The sequence below is a fragment of the Jatropha curcas genome, chromosome 10 (genome assembly GCF_041381405.1).
Source record: "Jatropha curcas cultivar XTBG-Jc1 chromosome 10, XTBG_Jcur_1.0, whole genome shotgun sequence".
Classification (NCBI taxonomy): domain Eukaryota; kingdom Viridiplantae; phylum Streptophyta; class Magnoliopsida; order Malpighiales; family Euphorbiaceae; genus Jatropha; species Jatropha curcas.
In genome coordinates, this window is record NC_143160.1 from 6,699,295 (window position 1) to 6,717,049 (window position 17,755).

Sequence of the window (17,755 nt, forward strand, 5' to 3'; positions counted from 1 at the left end):
CCCTCTCTACTCTCTAGCAGCCCCCAGGAGGCTTGGATACAATCCTGTTTACTCTTGGGATAGGAGAGTCTAAGAAACATGGAGAACTACCCACATAAATGATTGCATTTATCATTCTAGAATTGATTAACGTGAGAAATAATGATTTCAAATATAGCTACAGAGGCAGAGACACTTTACAACCCAAATGAAAAAGGGTGGAAAATTGCTTGAATTGTAATTTTAGAATATATAAGTCAAATATGGACAACAATTCTTAATAGAAACCAAAAAATAACTGCAAAATCAGAAAGTAAAAGAGGGAACTGCAACCTACTGTTATAATTAGATATACCAAAGGGCATCAGATCCATATTTTACAAGTTACTTTTATTTTTTGGCGTAGGGGAGGGGAGGGATCAGTTTGGGGGAATAAAAAAATAATAAACAAGTAAACACAGCAAAACTAAATAAACTTTAAAATAAATATATTAATTCCTATGAATGCAATGCCTACAAATATCCTTATACCCGACTGTTTTCTTACAAGAGCTTCTGCAAAGTTCCCCATGCTGTTATTTTACATAATAGGTTGGAGTATAAAGAAACTTTTGCATTCTTCCATACCACAAAGTCCAAGACTATAACCATAACCATAAAGCATTCCTGCACCTTTTTATCTTCTAAATGCACAAAAAGCCAAAAACTAAAAATACTAACACCACAACAAGTCCAAGTTTAAACTTATAAATGGATCATAGTTAAGTAGGATAGCGTCCAAGTCTCCAAACAGAAACCAACTCATAATGAAGTTAGATCAAGTGGATGATCAGGAAGAGAAAAAGTAAGATGTTGAGAAACCAATCGGAACTTCTTGAACAGCACTGTAACTTGGCAACTTAACCATCTTTACATGTTTCCCAATTTCTTGAAAAAAATATCCATAAATATTTTTGAGAGTTTAACCAATTTGTACAAAAAAAATAGAAGGGCCAAATATATAATAACATCATTATTGCACTAAAGCTGGCAATTTAAGACTTTGGGCCAAGCAATTCCGACCCCCACTCCTAACCACCATCTTCTTCCCCTTCTTTTGTCCTCTCTCTTGCTTATCCCTTACCTAGAAAAGAAGAGGGTACAACGTAAAACCCTTCTTTCACACATAGAACCCCATTATCAGAAGCCTTGAGTACAACAAACTTAATAAATTTGGAGCTGTGTGTGGACATCATTGCTAAGCCAAAATGCCAGATGCTGTCCCCCCATTTACTGAAAAAACATGGTGGGGCGCCCAATTTCCTCTAATCATTCAAAGTATACAAGAGTATATGAATCTCTCAAGAATGAATATATGACATTGATGGCCTAGACTGATGACATCTAATAGCCTCCATTGCTTTTAAGGAGACAACCTAGCATCCAAACCTCGTATATTCCCATCCATGTGGTTCTATGGCGAGCAAGTGGCGGTATATAAGTCGTAATAATGAACCAGTGATGAGGGATGTAGAGATAATTGGCCAAGAACGAGATAAAAATCAATTAATTAATGATCAAAGTGAAAAACATTGTACCCTGTCAGGGAGATTCCTAGGCATTGGAAGTGCAGTAACATATCTTTGGGGGCAGAATTTCTGAGCATTTGAAGGTGCATCGGAGGTCAATGAGGTCTCGGCAGCATCAGCTTGGCTTCGTCCATGGAACTTGGCAAAACGATTGATAACAGAATACTTCTCTAACTCTTGGCATTCCAGTCTCAAGTCTAGAACAGATGCTCTCTTATCCAATCTAAATCATAAGAATGTAGCACAAGAACAGTGAGATCACAGAGCAAATAAAAATAATTTTTACAAACATGAAGTTGAACAATGCCAAAGGAAGAAATTGTCAGCAGTAGCGGCTGGGGAAAGAGAGATGAAAAAATGACTGCTTAAGCTCATGCAAAATCCTGAAAACATGCAAGCCCATCCAATTAAAAAAAAAAATAAATCTCTCCCATGCAGTTTGATATCACAACCTTCTCTTTTAAGGAGTATACACTATCTAGAATTCCTAGTTTTGCCAACCACTCCGTATAAATTGTGACCATATGTCAGTTCTATCCATTTCATAAACCAAACCATACCCCCACCCCGCACCCCCCCACCCCCAAAATTCCTGTAAAACAACTCCTCTATCAAACATGCTATTCAATGTTAGAACACAGTATAAAAAGCTTTTACCTTGAGATATCATTCTCCAACTTTCTTGCTCTACTGATCAGGTCTTCCACAACTTTTGAGAAGTATTGATTGCTAATTCTCTCAGATGTCTTGAATTTCTCGGGTGGGCTGAGAGTGAAAATAAGCTGTCATTAGTGTAGATGAGATAAAATTTCCTCATTAAAACTATAAACCTCACAACCAGCAAAAAGCATGATGGACAAATTTCAATATCATTGAAGGGCAGATCTTACAGGTTTCCACTGCTGGAAGGTACAGGAGTATCACTTCCAGCACAAGAGAGTGCGCTGCATGCATCCCCCAGGGTGGAACGAGAAAGAAAGTGAACAACATTCTCATAATGTGACATAGCATCTGCAGACAGAACTGATGCCGGAGGAGAATGAAACAGCAGCTGCATAAGTTGTGCGGTCAATATAAGTCTTCTCTTTGATCTAAATACTAGTGATCCATCCTCTACCATTTCATTTTCATCTTCCACCTGTCATTAAACGAAGCCATGGGACACACTCAGATAACTGTCAGAGACCTAAGAAGAAAAGCAGCAATAGTTAACAGAATTAGGACAGCCTGTTTTAGTTATGACCACACCTTCTCAGTCAGTCGGTTTGCTGCATGAGCCCAGTCCACTTCTGCCAAACTGCAAACAAGAAACTCAGCACATGTTAAAATGGTTTAAGAAAGATACCACATATTCACACAACAAACAAGAACCACAGGAAATACAGTCCTTCAAATATAAGCCAATGAATATATTTAATAATTTTAAAAGAAAATGATGCATCATTTTCAACAATAGAGATGAAAGGCACTCATTCATGAAGAAATTTATGTCAACCACCTCATATTCTGAAGACTTTGAACGCCATGCAGCACTTGCTTATGCCACGGTACAAGTTCTGATGTAGCAGTCTTACGCTTCTTTGGTCTCAGTGCAGCCAAGGTTACATCAGCAACATCATGATGCATCAACTGTGGGGAAGGGAGATTCTCACTTGCTAGAGAGGGGCTTGAACCTTTTTGCAGTAGACCCTGCTGGCCAGCACCAGCAGCAATTGCATTTTTTTGTTCCACTGGACCATGAACATTCAAACTATCGGTAGGCCTTCCAACAGCAAAAGGAAGTTCTATAGTGTTCATAGAGGCACTTCTCTGTGCATCATGCAAAGGTAATATCTGCCCATTTTTAAAGGATCCATACTGATCAAACCAGGATGGGGCCATCTGGGGACTGATCTGAGAATGCTCAGCTCTCACAGAAGCTGTGCCGCTGGTAGCAAAATTCTGAGGATCATTAAATGCAAGCATATCCTGAGGTGTATTTGTATTCCGAACATCCGTTGATTTTGCTGAAAAGCTCAGCATCTTAGCATCTTCAGGGGGAATTGACGCACGATTTTGTGACATTTCTCTGACCATATTATTGTGACCATAGTGCTGCTGTCCTCCTTGGGGGCTTACCTGCTGAGAATCCACAGCACTATCAGAACCTTTAAATCTCTTCAAACTCCTATTACTCGGATCAACATCCGCATTTTTCATGTCCTGCATTTGGTGCATTAAGGAGTAATTTTGATGTAAAGTATTATTGGGCCTCAAAGATCGGCCAAATGCTTCAATCTCCCTTTGGGTACTAGTGGGGTTACCAACAGAAGTGCTTGTAAGACAATTTGCCACAGATTCTTTCCCTTGTGAGACAGACATCTTCTGTGCAAGGTCATTTTCAGGTGAAACATGTAGGCATGGGTCTCCTTTTGCTGGTTGTTCTTTCCCAGCAAAATCATGTGCATTCATAGAACATGCACCAGATTCAGATGGACCATCCCCTACCATTTGTACATTGTGACCCACTTGCTTCTGTGATCCAGACGAATTTGTTTCTAAATCAGTATTTGATTGAAGATTGGACTTAAACATATTTGAAGAAGCCTTAAAAGGCTGCACACCGATTGAACGTTGCTGTGTTGAAACATTGGTCCACACAGTAGGTGAAGTTTTTGCAGAAGCATTCTCCTGTGATGGGCCAGATATATTAGAAGGCTGAGGAGTTGACATAGCTTCCAAAACAGGGAACTGCTGCAGAGAATCTTTTGCACTATTTTGATTATTATTACTCAGCTGGGGCATCTCAACAGAGGAATGTATGTCATTATGGGAACTACTTCTAGACATGCCCGGCGCTGGTATCGACTGGCTACTTTGAGCTCTCTCAAACTCCATCTGTTTTGACTGATACGCAAACCTATCAAAATATGCATTAACAGATTGACCGGTTGTCACCTGTCCACCCATATCATGCACGTGCTGATTTTGAAAATGACTTCTTGGATAAGGAAAACCGGGGGAAAAGGCAGCAGAAAAACTTCCCTGAACATTCTTGTCAGTTTTTCCTGAGATACCAGAATTACTCTTCCTAAATTCTCCTTGAGATGTTTCACGGGAAGGAGGCAATCCTTGAACAGAGGATGTGGAAGCCAACCATCTATGACTCTTGTCCCCTACTTCAGAGGTAGCATGAGTTGAACTGACAGAGTTATTTGTGTGCGAAGGACTCTGAGATGAAAGGGCATGATCTTGGCTGGGCAAGAGTTGAGATGGAGGAGCAAGTTGTAAGCCAAAACCTTGAGAAGCAGAAGACTGACTTTGTTGAAGGTGAACATGTCCATCAGAATATTTGGCATCATGCATCTCAGAGGACTGATTGCAGTCAGAAGAGCTGAAGTGCGTTGTATTTCCATGCTCTCTTGATTGGTCCACCTTATGAAGAAGCTCAAGCATATTTTGACTGCAAAGCATTTGATCATAGAAAGTGACTCATAAAAGTGCCAACAGAAAAAGTAATTAGGATGAGAAAGAAATCTTGCTGAACAGGAACCAAGAAAAATACAGGATGAGGTTGTCCTATCATTTTAAACAACAGTTTCAAGATAAAAATAACAAAGCAATAGAATCAATACATCCAATATATGAAAAGGCTAACGTGAGAGGCAAGGGGGGAAAAACCATCAACTACCTCGATGGTGTCGTCTTGCTTGTTGCATAATTATTAACAATCCTGTCAAAGGAAGTAGAAGTACTAGGTGCAGAACCTGGAAGTATGTTTCTCGAAGTAATCTCCTCTAAACCTTTTGCTTCCCCTTGAAAACTGGGGAAACGAGCCTGTAAACAGGGGTAAAAGGAGAAACTATCAGCAAAACTTTTGAAGACTTTCTTCTTGTTTTGTTTAACACCAGAAAATGGAGAAGGGGAAAGGTGGGGAAGCTTAGTATGATTCTAAAATTTTCTGGAAAATGCTAATAAAATGTCCTTGCCCCATAAAAGCAAAGACATCAATTACCTTCTCAATTTCCATGGAATTTCTAGCTAGCTGAGTAGGAAATTTTGATTGACCACTAACCCCGTGATCATAACCTTTTAACCCTTGAGAAACCTGCATTGGCGAGGACTGTGAATGTACAGCATGTTTTGAACCATATGAAGGTTCAACATCAGCATCCAGATCTCCCATAGGATGATACTGAAATTTACGAATGCCTGAAGGCTTTCGACCAGTATGACCAGATGACTTTAGTTTTCCCCCGGACAAAGTAAGTGAATCATTTGCATCTAGCCAAGCACCATCTCTCACACCACTGGTGGAACTATTGTGGGATGCATTGCAAAAGCTGTCAATTTTGCTTTCTTTTGTGTCTTGGTAGTCATGAGCTTCAACTACCCCACTGCCCAAACTATTATTTCCCGACATCTCAAAGTCTTGATGTTTCTTGTCCATATGAGGTTGGTATTTTCCTGGAAACTCACATCTTTTAGAGTTAATTGAAGAATCAACACGTTTCCAGATATCAATATTACTGCCATTGGGAAGCTGTTGGCCACTTTCCTGGTTAACCCTGGCAGTGCTAGTATCAGGTAACGTAGCAATGTTATTCAGGTTGGTATCTTCTCTACTCATGTGTGGGCTACCTGTGATGGACTTTTTTCCCTGCTCCAGTTCAACAATTGAATTAGAAACTGAATCAGACTTCCATGAACCAACACCATAACCCATTGCCTCAAACATGGGACTCTTACTCTCAATACTCTGAGAAGCCTGCAACATTTTATCATTCCCCTGGTTCTTCATAGCAGTTCCCGCTCTAGAGGACAAAGAGTCAACAAACTTCCAACCATTTGGTCTATTGCCTGGTTGGCCACCAGTATTATGTGAGGACATGCTCTGTTGATTTGTCCAAGGACCTGAAAAGCTCTTTGCATTTGATTCCACATCTGTCGAATGAGCACCCTTTTCAGAACTATGACCAACTTCAGAAACTGGCTTTTGCAGAGAATTCTGATCCAGCCGCTTGGTCCCTTCTCCCGAAAAAGGCTGAAAAAATCTCTGAGACAAAGCAGCATACGATCTTTCACTCTGTTCGTGTGCTGTACTGACTCCAGATTGCTTAATCCCTGGCATATTATTATAGCTGATACTTGAATTGGTGCCATCAGATTTATAGGGTCTAGCATTTGGCGTAGAAGCAGACTGCAATCTGTTATCAACCCAAGTGGATTGCTGATTTCCACTATCACCAACAGTTGGGGTCTGTTGATTCCCAGCTGGAGATTCATTACTCCGGAAAGTCGGACCAGTCCACTCTTCTTGCATCCCCGTATCAGCACTTGATGCTTCAGCTACAGCAGACTGCATCAGAGCACTCCAGCTCCCACTGTGCACTGAAGGAAATGCACCTAAAAAATCAGTGCTATCTAACATATTAAAACCTCCTGAACCTATGTTGGTCCCTCTGCCGAAAGCTTCCCATAAATTATCATCTGAACCAAACAAGATCTTTTCCTCCGTTGGATCTAGGGTAGCTACATTCTGTGAGGGGGTGACCTGCATCACTGTCTTCTCCTGCGATGTTTCTGGACCCGCCAGATCTTGCCTCATACTAAAATCCTGCCCAGACCCATTGCTTTGCTGGGGATCTACCTGCTGCAAGTTCTCCAAATTGAATCCACCATTTAAGCCTTGACCATCAGCAGACATGTTTTTTCCCTGATATCCGTGTCTAGAAGCCAAAGTACCATCCTCTATGCAAGCCTGGTCTGCAAACCCAGTATACTGATTACCTGAAAAGGAAGTACTGCTGCCGGACATCTGCTGTATCGTAGACTTGTCCAATTGGACAGGAGAATATTGGCTTCGAGCAACCTTTGTTCCAGATATGGGAACACCATAAAGAGATTGATCAACCTGCTGGGGAATCATTCCCATCAATCGTGGTGCTTGACCATGATCAGGGGAAAACATTAGCCCGCTAGAGGATCCTTGCATAGCTTGAGAGGCACTACGATGTTGCCAGTTTGCATTAGCTGCCATAAGCTCAGACTGCCACGAATAATTAGATGGATCCGGAATGGGAATGCCATTGACCAGAGCCTGTGGATGGCTTCCAGTTGCCTGTTTTGCAAAAGGGGAAACCTGATTTACAGAATTCAGCTGCCTTACTTCTTGTTGCTGCAATTGTTGCTTTTGGTGTTGTTGTTGCCTTTGAATTTCTTGCATCTGCTTAAGCATTACTTGTTGCTGTAGTAGCTGCATATCTCTAATCCCTGACTGCTGCCTTGGCAAAGATTGCAACATGCCAGGATGCGGACTACTCATTTGCTGTTGACCTCCCAAAAAATCGTAATTAACAGGAGATTCATTAAAATCCATCCTCACTGAATTTTTCTTGTGAAGTTCGGGGCCACTTCCTAATTGTTCATTGAGAATTGAAAAGCCTCTTGGTGTTAAATTACGTCGATCAGATTCTGTATCCACTCCCAAAAAGTTTGCATCATTCTGCCTAGTTTGAAACACCTGATTCCCATGCAAATAGCCATTCAAAGTTGGTTGTTGATTTTGAGATTGACTTCTAGCAAACTCAGGCCTCAGAATTGATTGAGAAAAATTTAAACCACGCTGCACACTTGATGACTGTCCTCCATGTCCTCTTTCAGGTTCAGCTAATGTCAAAATAAAAAGTATAAGCCTTCAAATCATAAATAACCCCATCCCTAGAGTGGTATTAAGAAAAAAAAATGTAGAAATAAAAAAAAAATAAAAAAAAAAAAAAAAAAAACCTTACCAATAACATACTTTTACAGAAAATGATACTAGTCAATAAAACCAAGTAATTTAAAGTGTTTAACTCATACCTGATTGCTGTACAGACTGATTTTTTAAATTAGAAATAAAAGATGTGCCGATCTGTCTCTGACTACCAGCCCATGGATTGTTACCCAAACCTGGCCAGGTCCCGTCAACAACCTCTGAATGCTGCTGGCCTTGAGACAAGTTCTCCTGGCCAAAGAAATTGTGGATCCTATCTCCAACTTCGTTGCCAGGCATAGATAACTCGCTGCAAAAATTTGGCAGATAAAATTTTGTGACAAGGAAATAGAAACCTTAATGGAACACAAAAAAATTTCAGTCTTTATAACTTAAAATTTAATTGGAGAGAATATAATCGATGAAACCTTTTATATTACAGGCACCTTTAGACCTTTCTGCTCATTTGGTGTTATTCCAACTGCCAAGTCATGTCACTCAAGACCTCATTCTGTATACAATGAGATCAAGAGCATAAGCATTGAATTACAAGAGATTTGCGGAAAAACACAAAGTAAATAAGCTCATACATGTAAAAAAAGCCTTATTGTGTGCTAACAGAAACGGTTAGTCCAAGAAAAGAACTTCAAGTTTACCAAGAAAAAATAGAAGATCAAGATGCCCTTCATTTAAATGACTTACGAAACAACAAGAGAGGGAAGTTAAGGTGTAAATAATAAGCACCAAAAGAGAAATCTTGTTTGGCAAAAAAGCACATAATTAGCTTCTTTATGATATGAAATGGATATAGACTTGTACATTTTTCTAAAATACCAATGAGAAATTCACAAGTATTACAAAAGCAAAATACCGTACTGAATACAGATATAGCACCTATCCGGCATCCACCAGAAATTCCATCATATGATTTGGACACATACTCCAATCCTCAGAATCTACAAATCCTAAATCAGATGGTTACACAACACCACCGACTAAGGGCGTGTTTAGCAATAGGGTTTAGAGTAGTTTTTAGTGTTTTGAACTAGTCAAAACATTGTTTCTCTAGGTTATTGTGTTCGGTAACTTGATAGAGTAGCTTTCAGAGGTACAGGGAGTGTTTTCTAAAACGTTACGTCATCCCACCTATTGTTTAGTGTTTCACTCTTTTTACTGAAATTTTTTTTACAATTTTATCCTTATCGTTAATTAATATAAAATCTTTTTGTTATCACATTACATGTTTATTATCTTTATGTTTGTCCTGTTTATAATTGATAGTAAAATGAGAAAAAAATGCTTATTTATATATTTGTATTTAAACTCAAACAAATATTAAAAATTAAAAATGTTGATCCCCTAAAATATTAAAAATTTTCAATTTTATTTATAAAATAGTGAACTTTTCAATTTTTGCTCCCTTAAATTTTGAAAATTTTGGTTTAGTGAAATCATCTTTTTTTTTTTATAATGAATTTAATTGAAAATTCTAGATGAATATTTCAATGTCCTTTTTGTCATTTTAAATTTATTGCCAATCAAAAAGTTGTTTCTATCGGACACTTGCACTTTCAACCACTATTTAAATAGCTAATAACTGACATATACCAACTAATAGCTACTAAAACAGCTAACAGCTACAAATAGTATGATCGAACAGGCCCTAAGCTTGAGAATGGATGGATGATTGATATATATAAACCAATTTGCCATCCCAAAAAACAGAAATCCACCTCAATCAAGGTCCTCAACAGTTTCTGAAATTCCATACAGAATTTACATTAAAAACCATTAAACTAATCAACTGAAAAAAGCATTCAAATTCAAAATAGACTGCAGACACGCCTATATCACAAAAGCCAAAATTCACCTCTACTAAGATCCTTAGTAGTTCCTGAAATTGAATGCAGAGTTTACATTATAAAATTCTTGGCCACATCCCATCTGCCCCTATCATGGCAAACCAACCAAATGATGAAGCAGTAAAATTGGGAATGAACTGCAGATACACCTGTAATCCAATCTGAACTCTAATACAAAATTTCAGTCATTTTGCTGTTCCCCAAACAGGGCATGACTTCAGATATTGCCTTTATCACAACCACAAGGGCCTCCCAGTTCAATGGTCAACCAAGAAGAAAAGGATATAGCTGGCTTAAATTAGTAAGCTCCATTACTTTCTAGGAAATAAGAGATCCCAAAGAAGATAAGTTTCAGCATCCCAATGTTGAAAACTTAAATTGCACAAAATTTTAATGGATGTTGAATCACTAATTAATTCACAAGCCCTAAAAAGGCCCCTCAAACTCTAATTCACACTAAGCATAGACTTCAATGCCCCCTTCCATCTGGCTACTGGCTACAGGACATGGTATTTAGACTTACATTCAAAATTTTTGTAAGGTTTGTCGCAATTTGTTGCATATAATGAAAAAGAAAATAATGAAAGCAATGAATTTTCTATGCAATCCTCTCTAAGACTGTTTGGTTCAAAGGAAAGGAAGGAATAAGGAAAAAGGAAGAGGTCGAGAAAAAAGACATTTTCCACTGTTTAGTCAGAGAGCAAATCAATGAAGAAAATAAACACATTTCCACGCTAGTGTTGGGCCCACAAGAATCTTTTTCTATCAATTTAACATAAAGTTCTTAAACGAGTAGCTTTACTATTTTTCACATATACTATTTATTTTAACATATCTTGATTGATTTTCTTTCCTATCAATGTGAGAAATGGAAGAAATACCAAACAAGACAGAGGAATGGCAGCTATTCTTTTTCTTTTTCAATCCCTTCTTACATTATATCTCATTTCAACATTCCATTTGTTTCAAATTCCTTTCTCTCCAACCAAACAGAATGTTAGTATCACCCACCTTTCCATTATGCATCTTCAAAAGTAAACAAGCTATGAAGCAACAATTATGAACTATTGAACAAGACTAAATTTGAGTGCCACGGCGGAAGTATTCCTATATTAGAGTTTTCTTAACAAACACATTAAATTTGACACATCCACAGCAGCATTGTGTTAGTCCAGCTAATATTTCACACCAATTAGCTAATATCCAACAAAACATGACAGCACGAACCTACAGAACTGTACCACACCCTTAATATAATCCCCATGGTAACCAAAACTCCCAACACTGATCCCATTAAGGAAAGAAGAAAAACTTGACTAGGTGAGCCACGGGGCAAGGATTTGCAAGTCAACCAACCAAGTGAAAGTTATTCATGCTTCAAATAACTCCTCTTTTATCATCTAGACAAGTACAGAAAAGCACTTTCAATTCCAATACTTGTCAACCTGAGAAATATACTATAGTACCTGTGAAGGATGTTCTCCAAACTCAAAAAAGAGTGGAAATGACTCCACAAAAATTTCTGTAATAAAGAATAACTCATTTACCTCTTCAAGTTAAACATCTCAAGGAAAAAACATGAAACGTCAAGAGATTTCTTACTACCCTTAAAGCCAAAAGATTTTTGCCAATACTCCTCCACATCCATATAGCTAATGATGGTAAGAGAAGCAAATACAAAGTAAAAATGAAAATGAAACAACATCTCTCCTAGCCACCTAAAAATGCATGAATGCGCTCCTTGGATAAGAAGAGCCACAAGCACTAACCAATAAATTAAATAGATATGTAGGAAAAACCAACATCAAATATTAAGGAATCAAGCACCTCTTAGTTTTGAATTGTAGGAATAGGCATTCATAGCAAACTAACCCGAACTGAACTTCAAAGTTAACACCATAGAAATCTGAATGCACAAGCAAATCTATCCAAGAAAAGAAAAGAACAAAAGATAGATAATTAATACTGCATCCCTTCTCTCACATATTACTGTTTGGACATTCACAGATTCCCACCAAAAAAGATAACAGGAACACAAATAAGATTAAGGGATTCATGCAAAACTCTAAAACACCAATAGAGCTTATAAGATATTGATAAAAGCCTCCAACTTCAATTTGATAGCAAAGAAATCAAAGACGCATTGTTGAATAAGATTATACAATCAATCAATCATCTAAGCAGTTCAAAATTCATGCACCTGACATGTCAGTATTAAGATCCTGTCGCAATGTATATCCAAATGCCAGCTTACTTTTCTGACTCAAACAAAGATGAAAAATAAATGATGGTTATTAAGTACCTTTACTCCCATATTTAAACCCACAATGTTGTACAATTGCCCAAAACTCCATAAGAATGCTTGAAAAGCAAATTTTGCATCTACATTTATAGTGCATCATTTGTTTTTGAAATACAAGTTCAAAGTCCTCATGCGCAGGAGTATCAACAATTGCTCTTATTTGGTTTATCATTTTCCATTCTCAATAAATTTGCCTTCATTTATTAGCTAATTAATAAAAACATCTGTCACATCCATGACATGCTTGATAAAGTCTAACTCTGAGGCTTGATGCTTTTTTCACAAGCCATTTACTACCTTATAAGTACAATTACCACAACAAAAAAAAAAAAAAATAAAGGCAAAACTAACATTACAGGAACATTTTCAGAGCTAACACCATTTTCAGAGCACCAGATAAGATAATAGCAATGTGTAATTCAAGCCAACTCAGGGCAGAGAAGTATGAAATCACTAGCCAAGAGTAAATGATAAACTCTTCTCACACTAGCTTAACTCTAAACATAACATACTGAAAGACATTAACCAGTTGAAATCTCACACAAAACCCATTTTGTTCATCATTTGTTAGTGAGAAAATGAGAAAAATAAATGAAAAAAATAACAGTGCAAAACAAAACTTGAACACTATAAATCTATATCTAGAAACAATTTTCAAGGCAAATAGAGAAAGAGCATTTTGCAAACTAAACCTTGTCAACTTCATAACAAATTGGGAAAAAAATAACAAAACAAAAAGACAGCAGACAACACAAAAAATTCCATTTCCTTTCCATTCCTGTCTACCTCAGCAACTAAACAAAGCCTAAACCTCAAAATCAGGCTAGAATCTCACATTTATAACCAATTCTGATAAGATCGAGAGCAAAGCACTAAAACTCAAATCCTAAACAAAACCCTCTTTAATCGGGAATACAATTGTAAAAGCACAGAACAAGCTAAAAAACTGCTGCCCGCACCTAAAGCACCAAGGCCCTGGCACAGATTCGGCCTTCAACACAATTGGCTTCTATAGCGAAAACAAAATGTTAGGGTTTCCAAAAAGAGAAAAGGCACTCACAGTTTTGCCCTGACGCCTCCGCTCGAGCTCGAAACCGATCTTCCGACACTGTTAATTTGTTCAATGATTTAGGGTTTGAATCGAGAGATGCAGAAAGAGAAAGAGAAATAGAAATGAGCCGTCTCTAAGCTCACACCCATACAGAGAGAGAGGGACAGAAAGAGAGATAAAGCGATCGAAATAGTGTGCGAAATTTTCAACGAACAGAGGGCCAAAACTGAGGTTCGGTCCGAGGCTAGGATTTGGGTAACTGAGCAGGGGATAGGTTTGGATCCGAAGCTAATGACGGAGGAAAAGTGTACATTTGAGGGGGTCGAGTTGAGAGTTGAGATGAAAATTATAAAAAAATAATAAAAAATTAAAAAGAGAAGTCATGTGGAGTGGTTGACGGTGGACAGAGAATTAGGTGGTCCTGCAATTAAAATCTTCCACGTGGCAAAATAGCTGGTGGAACCCACATTGCAAGATTATAATTTGCCAATTTGGGGTGATGGAGATTATGATGGACTTTACTGATGACGTTGATTTGTATATGATTTGTGTTAAAACTTACAACTTACAAGAACTTATATCTTTTTCTCTTTTTTTTTTTTTTGAAAAAATAATTATTAAGTCCCTCAAGTATGATGAAATTATCGAAATAGTCCCTTCATTTTGGATAAATATTCAGCGCGTCCTTAATATTTGCCTCCGTCGTTCTAAATAGTCCATTTATCCAATTTTCTTGGTTTTATCCGCTACGTAAGGAGAAAAATGTAGTGAGAGGTGAGAGACAACTTTAAAAATGACTAAAATATCCTAATGAGCTATTAAGTACAAAATGAGCTAATAAGTATACCTACTAGAAGATGAACATTAACTACAAGACATGGCCCTTTAATCTTTGTCCTCTCTTCTGTAAGCTTGATTGATGTTCCACTGATGGAGGAACTACCATTAGTGCTTCAAGGTTGGGTCCGGCAAGATTACCATCTGAGTTGTTCAACTTGAATATCTCTAAACCATTCAAGATTGCATCAGCATGAGAATGTGACAAATCAATATTCGGGTGTAAAGCGAGCCACAAGTCTTGCTTGTTGTGGAGGAGGGAAATTGAAATTTATGTGCCGGTATACTTGGCAAGTCTCTTCTAATCAGCTTGATTAAAATTTCAAAATTATCATCAATTCTTTTTCAATTTTGTGGAGATTTATAGACCCAATCGCGGATGTGTGCAGTTTGGGTACATTGTGAAATTAGTGTAAGTAAATTAAGATGCAATAATAAAAAATTTCCTTTTTTTTCTCAACATCCTCTGTTGGCCCTTGGTGATATTGTTTCTTGGTTATTGTCATGAATTGCAAAATCAAAGTATGCAAATTGTGGAAATGGTTTGGCACAATATATAAAATATGTGTGTATAAGACCTTTTGGCGGCGTCAATAATGTGTGCGGCCGAGATCTAGACTGGAGCCGATGCTATCCGGTGTTAGCCGCATGGGTTGCCGTTAAGTGCTCTGCCTCCGGTGGTGTTGTTCTATTAATTCCCTTTTATTGGCTGATCAACTTTGGGTCCTTGACTTCCATGACAACTGTCTCAAGAGTACCGTTTTATATCTAACAAATTGTACGAAACTTCAAGCTTCTTTGCATTGCTGGCATAACTTATCCGATGAGATCCCACCAGAAAGTTCCACTCTCGAGCAGCTTCTCCACTTAGACCTATCAGACAACAACATTCGCACTGAAATTTCCAATCAAATTAACCAAGCTATTGACGCTTCGGTTGCAAAACAATGAACTCTTTGGCAAAATCTTTGAATACTGGAAAATTAGCTTTGAAGAGACAAATGAGAGGGGCCATGGATGGAGGGAATAGGTGTGTGATTTAGCTTTCATTTTGTCAAGGGGTGTTTTCGTCTTTTCATTATGACTTAACGGAAAAAACATAGAAAATTAGACGAAGGGACTACTCAGAATGATAGATGCAAATGTCAGGCATGCGCTAAATATTTATCCAAAATAAAAGGACTATTTAGATAATTTCATCACACCTCAGGGGCTAAATAATTATTTTCCCCTTTTTTTTATATGTGACATTATATTTCTTTCATTTGTTAATTTCGGATAGTACAATGAATTTGCTTTCTTTTTGTGTGCTACTTCTCTTTGTAAAATGATTATACATAAGGTTAACTATACAAAGAAATTTTTTATAGTTTACTACATAAGGTATTGATATTTTTATCATAATTTAACAATAATTAAAAATAAAATTGTATTATATTTCAAAATAAATTTTAAAAATAAATTAAGAAGGAAATCTAAGTGGATCTAAATAAATGGTGTTTTCTAATATTAGAGTCTAGGGATAGAAAAAGGAAACAGTTTCAAGATTATATGTCTGGTCCACCTTGTTAATCCTACATTCAGAAACAAGAAATGTAGAGTTTAGGGGTGTGCATTCAACCGATGCAAATCGAATAAATTTAAATTTTTGAGATGAAAATTGATTAGTATAGAGAATTGAATCAATTTGATCCGATTAAATTTCATTTTTAGTTATTTTTGTATGGATTAAAATTGAATCGATTCGAAAGATTTTGAATTTTTTTATTAAATTTTACCAAACCGTGTTTACATTTTGTAGAGCTGTCAACTTGAATTATAACAATTGCTTGAGAGTGGATAAGGTTGATTTTGTAAGAATGAAAATTGTTACGACCAAATATGCCAACACAAATGTACAATTAGTTTCAACTAAATGGATTCACTTTCTTTTGCATTAAAGAGAGATGTCGTTAACAACTTCAATACTTTATTTAGAATATATATAGAGGGAAAAAATGATAAATGGAGGAAAAAATAAAAAAGAATAATATATTCGCTTTTCTTTTCTTATTTTCTAACCTTTATGTTTTAATGGAAGAAAAATAAAAAGGAGAATGAGAATTAATGTATTTTCCTTCATTTAGAAAGGTTCAAATATGAAATAAAATAAAATGTCGTTATTGCATAATTACATTTTAACCTTAAAGGATATTTAGGATGTTAAAAAAAAAATCATAATTGTTTTTTTTTTTTTTTCCGTCACAAATCTAAGTAGAATTGTCATCTTTATAGCCACCAATAAAGATATCGACGAGCTCAGGTGAACCGAGTTTTAATAAGCTTAAGTTACACTCTTTGAAAATACGGGACTTGAGGTTGTCTTGTTTACTAATAACTGAATCGAGTTAAGCAATAGAAATATATTATTCAAATTTAAAAAAATCTGAAAAATCGAAATTCATATAATAAAAATAAAATGTAAAAACAAATAAAAAAAATGTATTCACAGACTTAAAAGCCAAACAAAATCACAATCATATAGTAAGTAAAACTGGTAAATACCTAAATAGTTCTATATTCCAAGTTTTCACATTTCAAACAGAGTCTCTACTATGAAACTACTTAGACTCCATCTTAATATATTTATCAAAAATTTTTTAACTTAATTATTATAAAAACAAGCAAAATCTAGAAATATAAATAATAATTGAATTCTTATTATTACAAAGATACAACCTTTGACATTCCCTTGGTTCATTCCATCTACTACAAATTATTTGTCTTAATTTAAAGCAAAAAACTTGAAATTAATTATTCAAAGTATCTAATGAAAAATATAATATTCGTTGAAATTTATTGCATCATAATCAAATCTTCGTATATCTTATTTAATTATAAAAAATTAATAAATTAATTAGTATTTCAATTTGAACATATGAGAATTTCATAAAGAAAAAGTAAATAATTATATCAGTTGAATTACAATACCTTATTTAAATTGATTTAAAAAAAATATATATAAATCGTATAATTCATACATTGCGCAGATATATGACTAGTAAAAAATACATTGTCAAGATTAATAGTGACGTTAATTTTATCCACAGTTTTTAATAAATATAATTACGTATATACACATTGGGTGGATATACACAACTTAAAGAATTAATGAAAGTGTAATAAAAATGGTAACTTCAAGTTTAATTTTAGATTGTACATATAATGACAACTTAAAGAAGTAATGAAAAGTGTAATAAAAATGGTAATTTGAGGTTTGATTTTAGACTATACACAAGTAATCATATATGTAGTTTTATTTAATATTCATGCTTTAAAAAAAAATTTAAATCATCAAACCTGCTTATTTTATTATTTTATATTTTAGCCATGATTATTTTTTTTCCAGATTTGGAAATAAATTTTTTCGACATCTACAATCTT

The 17,755-nt window shown here is 36.0% G+C and overlaps 1 protein-coding gene across 3 annotated transcripts; it reads right to left on the reverse strand.

Moving 5' to 3' along the window:
- Positions 1-446: 446 nt before the first annotated feature.
- On the reverse strand, positions 447-13,748 carry LOC105640608 (dentin sialophosphoprotein-like protein). Of its 3 annotated transcripts, none has more exons than XM_012224971.4 (10): positions 13,505-13,743; positions 8,727-8,791; positions 8,388-8,590; positions 5,542-8,195; positions 5,218-5,363; positions 3,046-4,989; positions 2,796-2,844; positions 2,438-2,685; positions 2,205-2,312; positions 447-1,770 (listed from the first exon to the last, which is right to left on the reverse strand). In XM_012224971.4, the coding sequence occupies exons 3-10, from the start codon at positions 8,578-8,580 to the stop codon at positions 1,536-1,538; spliced, it is 5,577 nt and encodes a 1,858-aa protein (XP_012080361.1). In that variant the 5' UTR covers positions 8,581-8,590; positions 8,727-8,791; positions 13,505-13,743; the 3' UTR covers positions 447-1,535. The 3 variants fall into 3 exon arrangements, with proteins under 3 accessions (XP_012080361.1, XP_012080360.1, XP_089571663.1); XM_012224970.4 differs by having other exon boundaries at positions 8,709-8,791; positions 13,505-13,742; XM_089715537.1 differs by having other exon boundaries at positions 1,614-1,770; positions 2,205-2,329; positions 8,709-8,791; positions 13,505-13,748.
- Positions 13,749-17,755: the final 4,007 nt, after the last annotated feature.